General features: G+C 35.4%; 1 protein-coding gene across 3 annotated transcripts in view; it reads right to left on the bottom strand.

Moving 5' to 3' along the window:
• Positions 1 to 1,981: 1,981 nt before the first annotated feature.
• FBXO5 (F-box protein 5) overlaps positions 1,982 to 6,957 on the bottom strand; it is a 13,126-nt gene continuing 8,150 nt past the window's right edge. For 2 of the 3 annotated variants that reach the window (XM_044761753.2, XM_014866438.3), the window contains 3 exons: positions 6,585 to 6,675; positions 5,279 to 5,461; positions 1,982 to 4,003 (listed from right to left, as the gene is read on the bottom strand). In XM_044761753.2, coding sequence (XP_044617688.2) covers positions 3,752 to 4,003; positions 5,279 to 5,461; positions 6,585 to 6,675 — 526 coding nt within the window. In that variant the 3' untranslated portion in view covers positions 1,982 to 3,751. The remainder of the gene's footprint in view (positions 4,004 to 5,278; positions 5,462 to 6,584; positions 6,676 to 6,957) is intronic. The other variant, XM_044761754.2, reaches the window with a different exon arrangement.

Raw genomic sequence — 6,957 nt, 5'->3', positions numbered from 1 at the left:
ACAAAAGACCCTGAATTGCTAAAGCAATCCTGAGAATAAAGAACAAAGCTGGAGGCATCACAATTCCTGACTTCAAAATATACTACAAAGCCATAGTAATCAAAACAGCATGGTACTGGTACAAAAACAGGCACACAGATCAATGGAAAGGAATTGAAAGCCCAGAAATAAAACCACACATCTGTGGCCAGCTTATCTTCGAAAAAGGAGCTGAGAACATACAATGGAGAAAGGAAAGTCTCTTCAACAAATGTTGTTGTTAAAATTGGACAGCCACATATAAATAAAAGTAGGCCATTCTCTTACGTGATTCACAAAAATAAACTCAAAATGGATCAAAGACTTAAAGGTAAGATCTGAAACCATAAAACTTCTAGAAGAAAATATAGGCAGTATACTTCCTGACATCAGTCTTAAATGGATCTTTTCAGACACTGTGTCTTCTTGGACAAGGGAAACAGTAGAAAGAATAAATAAGTGGGACTTCATCAGACTAAAGAGCTTCTACCAGGCAAGGGAAAACAGGATTGAAATGAAAAGACAACGCACCAACTTGGAAAAAATATTTGCAAATCATATATCCAACAAACGGTTAATCTCCATAATATATAAAGAACACACACAACTCAACAAAAAAAATCAAACAACCTGATCAAAAAACGGGCAGCGGATATGAACAGACATTTCTCCAAAGAAGATATATGGATGGCCCCTAGGCACATGAAAAGATGCTCATCATCACTGATCATCAGAAAAATGCAAATCAAAACTACACTAAGATATCACCTTATACCCATTAGAATGGCTACAATAACCAAGAAGAAAAATAACAAATGTTGGAGAGGCTGTGGAGAAAAAGGAACCTTCACAGACTGCTGTTGGGAATGCAAACTGGTGCAGCCACTATGGAAAACAGTATGGAGATTTCTCAAAAAATTAAAAACAGAAATACCATATGACCCAGACATCCCACTGTTGGGTATCTATCCAAAGAACTTGATATCAGCAATTCAAAGAGATTTACGCACCCCTATGTTCATTGAAGCATTATTCACAGTAGCCAAGACGTGGAAGCAGCCTAAGTGCCCATCAATTGAAGACTGGGCAAAGAAGATACGGTGTATATATACAATGGAATACTACTCAGCCATAAAAAATGACATTGTCCCATTCACAACAACATGGATGGACCATGAGGGTATTATGTTAAGTGAAATAAGCCAGACAGAAAAAGACAAACTTTGTATGATTCCATTCACATGTGGAAGATAAACACAGGGGACAAAAGGAACAGATTAGTGGTTACCAAGGGGAAGGGGGTGGGGGGTGGCCACAAAGGGTGAAGGGATTTGCCTATAAGATGACTGAAAAATAATAATGTGCAACTGAAATTTCACAATGTTGTAAATTTTCATAACCTCAATAAAAAAAAAAACTTCTAGGAGAAAATGAGAAAGATCTGTATGTCCTTAGGCTATGCAGATTTCCTGGATACAACAGCAAATGCAAGATCCATGAAAGACAGAAAATTGATAATTTGGACTTCATCAAAAATAAAAACTCTTCCAAAAACACTGCTTAGAAAATGAGACAAGACACATCCTGATAAAGCACTCGTATCCAGAATACATACTCTAAAATATCAGTAAGAAAACAATGTAAAAAATCTAATCATTTAACTAGACACTTCACCAAAGAAAATGTATGGATGATCCATTTAACCATTAGGGAGATCTAAATTAAAACCGTAATTTTAGAATGGCTAAAATTAAAAAGACTGACTAACTCAAGTATTGAGAATGTGACGTAAATGGAACTCCCATACATGGCTGTTGACAATGTAAAATGGTATAGCTACTCTGGAAAACACTTTGGTATTTTGTTAAAAAGTTAAAACATATACTTACTATATAATCCAACCATTCTACTACTAGGTATGTACCCAAGAGAAATGAAAGCACACCACTTACAAAGACTCACACAATGTTTACAGTACCTTTATTTCTAGTAACAAAAACCTAGAAAAAAAGCCAAACGTTTATCAACAAGTGAATGTATAAACAAACTTGTATATCCAAGGGGATACTGCTTAGTCAGAAGGAATGGAACTACAGGTGCACACAAAATGGATGACTCTCAAAATAATGTTAAGTGAAAGTAGTCAGAGTACATACTTTATGATTCTATGTACATAAAATTCCAGAACAGGCAAGCTTATCTACAGTGACAGAAAGGTCAGGGATTGCCCGGGAACTAATGGGAGGGATTACAAATGGGCATGAAAAAATTGGAGGATGGTTATGCCCATTACCTTAACATAGTGATGGCTTCATGTGTATATACGTCAAAACGTCAAATTATGCACATTACCTCAATAAAGCTGCTTTAAAAAAAAATGATTCTTTTATTGGAGGTTTTACTTCATTAGACAAAAGACACACCTAACAAATCCATTTGAGATAAATCCTCTACTTTGCTGCCTGAGAGGAAGAGCAAAGCCCTTAAGCTTCTTTGAGGCCCTATTGAGAGGATCTGTAAGGCCCACCCTTGAAACTTTAGAAGCCCTTTAGTCTCCATTCAAGCTCTTATAATTTCTCCATATTTGTAATCGAAACTAAAACATATTCAACTTTAGAATTGGAATTTTAAGAAATGTCCTTGTCTTGGGCTTTTAGTAGCACAAATGCTCTAATCAGTTAAAGACAAGATTTTATTCTTATTTTCATCTTTGTAGTAGTTTTTGTGTGTGTGTGTGTGTGTGGCTGTTTAACCCATACAGTTTAACTGCTTCAGGGATGGATGGATTAACACTTCAATAATACTCCAAGTGTGTTCTATGGTGTCCTTGGACTGAATCATCTTGAGATGCTATTTCAAGACACAGCTCTACAACTATCAAGATATTGCAAATAAGGAGAAAATTGGGGTCAGTGGAGCCTGGGAATCTCACAAGCTCCTCAGAAGAGTAGACACATAATGAAACACTCAATGTCCTCACACATACAAAGGCAGTCTACTACGGCTTCCTAATTTAGCTGTTTGTAAGATTAAGGTATTTATCAGAATGAAAAGGTTCACAGTACTTATTAAGCTTGTAATAATTTTATTCATAACAGGAACAACATTTACCTTTACATGTATATACAAAACAGACAGACATTTTCTTACTTTGACAGAAAAAATAGACATATTTACATACACTCAAAAACATTAAAACACAGACTACAAATAAGGAAAATAAACAAGATTTCACAAGAGATACTTTTTTGGAAATATACGTATTGAAAAAGAGGTTTAAGAAAGGTGACAAAACATTTAAATTAAGATTCCAGAAGCTGGTATTTCAGTTGGTAAGGCAAATAAAATGTCTCAAATGCTAATAGATGGTAAACAAAATTTACAGTTAAGATTGTCTAGGTAAAATTACATGGCCTTTCTTTACCATAAAAGTGAATCTATTTTATTTTACCTCTGAATTACAAATATCAGATAACTAACCAGTTTTCGTTTTTCCTTAAAATATTTAAATTTTCTGATTTATACTGAGAAATTTTAAACTTTTTCACACTAAATTGTAAAATATTTTAAGAGGTTGTGTATCCTCTTTATTCACTGGGGGAAAAGTCCCACGTACTGTATTGATTTTAACAGACAATTAAAACTCACAATACATTTATTTTTATTTTTTAAATTAAAACCTAACACTTTCTAATTAACCTTCGTGACCAGTTACAATTGATTTAATAAGAGATCACAATCGTCGTAAATTCTTCTTGCTTTTTTTAGTTCCAGGCAAAGGACCCATTTTATGACTAGCTTTTACGGGTTTGGCATTTGAACAGTCTTTGGTGCTATGATAATTACACAGACACCTTGTACAATAATCAAATCCACAGCCTTCTCGTTTGCAGGTTGCCCGTTGTAAATAGCAATCATATTTTGCAGGCGAATTACAGCGGACACAGGCTTTGAGGCTTTCGTTATTTTTCAAAGTCTTGGCAACCTAGAAAAAAGAAAATCCATAAACAAATCTTAGTAAGGACAGAATGTAACTTAGTAAAAACAAGAAGGGCACCTCTGCGTCTTCCCCAGTACATGTATGAAGCACCATTATCACACATAAGACAACTCCTGCCCTCAAGCTCAATATTCAATGGACGAGAAATAACATCACTTGTGAACTGGTCCAGTGGCTATTTCCTAGTGGTTCTTTGAAACATGCTTTTACTTCATGAATGCTACTCACACATCAATGACTAACTTAAATCACCCCTTCTGTGAAGTCTTACTAGTGTCATAGTGTCACTTAGGAGTTGGCTGCAGAAGTAAAGCATGTTCTGCTTCAGGGGCCTGGGGTTCATGGGCTCACATCCTGGGTACAGAGCTACACACCGCTCATCAAGCCATGCTGTGGCGGTGTCCTACGTACAAAAATTAGAGGAAGACTGGCACTCGATGTTAGCACAGGGCCAATCTTCCTCACCAAAAAAAAGCACCTATCATATTTATGGCATTTATTTTATGTTGCCATCTTCCATTGTAGATCATAAGACTATTAAGCTTACCATGTTTTCTTATCTATGCAGTACCAGGTAGATAGCAGACGCTCAATAAATGGCTTTTGAATAAATTTACATGTTCTATTAGTCATTAGATCATGAGCATTTAAGACAGAAAATTTTATCATACATAATTTATATTTATTGACCAACATATGAGACAGTCAACATTTTATTTCAATATTAGATAAGACTATGGCTTTAAAAATTAAGTTTGCAAAACTATCCACGTGAGTAGAACTTGTAATACACATTACCCAATGATTTGAAGATCTAACAGGTGGCCTTCATTTTCTGAAAGCTGGCCTTTTTCTGCTTAGCTCTCTTCCTCAGATATTAAAGGCAGCAATTGTGAAATGTACTAATGAACAGTTTTATAAGAAAATTTAAAATTGGGAAGGTTTTTCATTTTTCTCTTAGTGTTTCCAAATTAGACCTTAACGTCACTGAACCTTCACATACAATGCCAAATGGCATCTATTATTTTTGGCATAGAAAGACATTTCTGTTTACTTTCCTATTTTGGTTAGTTATAAATGGTTTCACGGCTTCCAACATTTTTGAATAGAATAAAGCGGACAACATAAAATCTCCAATAATTTCCTAATAGTTCTAATTATGCTATAATTAAATTTAAAGTTTTTCTCCATTTCTTACTCTAAATCCTTTTTAACAATAAATGCCCCACGTTTCTAATTTATTGATGAACAAAAAATTACCTCAGAGAACTCGTTGTGTCGACTGTAAGTAGAATCTTTCTGATAATCTGGGTCAGGTAACTTGGTTTGAACATCTTTTTTGGAGAGAGTCTGGGCTGCTGATTTTTGAACAGAAGCTAATGGAGTTCTGAACATAGCATACTCTCTGGTTGAAGCTTGTGGTGAAAATTTAATGTTCTTTTCCTAATTAAAAACAAAAGTTTTAACAGGACTTAAAAATACTTTCCTATATTTTCCCCAATCAAGCATTTACTATGATTATTCATGTAAGAAAGGGCAAATGAGGGGCTGTCCTGGTAGTGTAGTGGTTAAGTTTGTGTGCTCCACTTTTGCAGTCCAGGGTTCGCGAGTTTGGATCCTGGGTGCAGACCCACACACCGCTCATCATGCCATGCTGTGGTGGTGCCCCACAAACAAAATAGAGGAAGACTGGCATAAATGTTAGCTCAGGGACAATCTTCCCCACCAAGGAAAAAAAGGGCAAATGAGAATGCAAAGGATTTAGCCCTACATCCAATTTACCTGCACATGCTTCCACACAGCCACACACAACTATTCATAGACATTTAAAGCCTAATAACTAAGTTATTGACAGAAATTGTGAGAAACACTTTACATGCTTAGTCTATACAACATTTAATACATAATTTATTAAGTACTACTGTCAGAACAAAAGGTCATTCTTCCCACCACCAGTAGATGGCAATAGTCATGTTTAAGTATCACCTCAGTGTCACGAATGGATTCAAAAACCCTTTTAGATTAGAAAATTTTCCATTAACACCAGCTTACTGATAAAGAAACTCAGCTTGGAGAATTTAAGCAATACCCATCTAAAGTTACACAGCTAGTAAGCAGGAACACCAAAATCTGGACCTAAGTCTGCCCAACACTTAGGCCTCAACTTTTAATCATGTATTCATCTTGATTTTCAGAAACATCTCCAGAGACAGCAAGCATTTTGGAAAGTAAGTGAGCTCCCTTCTACATTAGGAATCTTCAATATGTTGATAATTTACTATTTACCTGGAAACTGAGAAAAAACCACACAAACAGCAACCAAGATTACCTATATGGTCGACTCACTATCTGAGAACTGATTAACTTTCCCTTCGTTAGTTTTGGACATTGCATTTCTAGGGAAAACCCATGAAATAAATGACAATGAAAGGCTGAAAAGCTTTGTAAAAGGAAAGAAGGATTTCCAAATTACCTGTTATCTTTCCTAATTTTCCCTTCTATTTCTAAAGGTAAAGAGTACTAGCAGTTATATTTTAAAATAAAAACATCAAATGCAAAGACTTACAGAAACTCTTTGTATTGCTTTATTGTACAACTGCATTGCCCCCTTATCATCTTCTAGAATCTTCTTCCAAGTTGTGCTCACTTTAGATACACTGGAAAAGCAAAGGATTATAAAGGAAACAATTAAAACATCACAAAAAGCTAAGATGAGTATACTATGGAAACATCAGCCATGCAAAAAGAACTTTCTATCAGCAGTGCTTCTCAAACTTGGTTATACATTAGAATTGCCTGAGGCATTTAAGATTTAAGGATGCCCGCTGCCTACTCATTTGGGTTTAATTGGTCTAAAATGGAGGCCAGGGTTCTGTATTTTTTTAAAACCTCCCCATCAAGTAATTCTAAGTGCATCCAGGCTTAGAACCACTGCTCTG

Source organism: Equus asinus, chromosome 1 (assembly GCF_041296235.1).
Source record: "Equus asinus isolate D_3611 breed Donkey chromosome 1, EquAss-T2T_v2, whole genome shotgun sequence".
NCBI lineage: Eukaryota > Metazoa > Chordata > Mammalia > Perissodactyla > Equidae > Equus > Equus asinus.
Note: the sequence above shows the minus strand (reverse complement) of the source record. Positions and strands in the feature narration are given on the sequence as shown.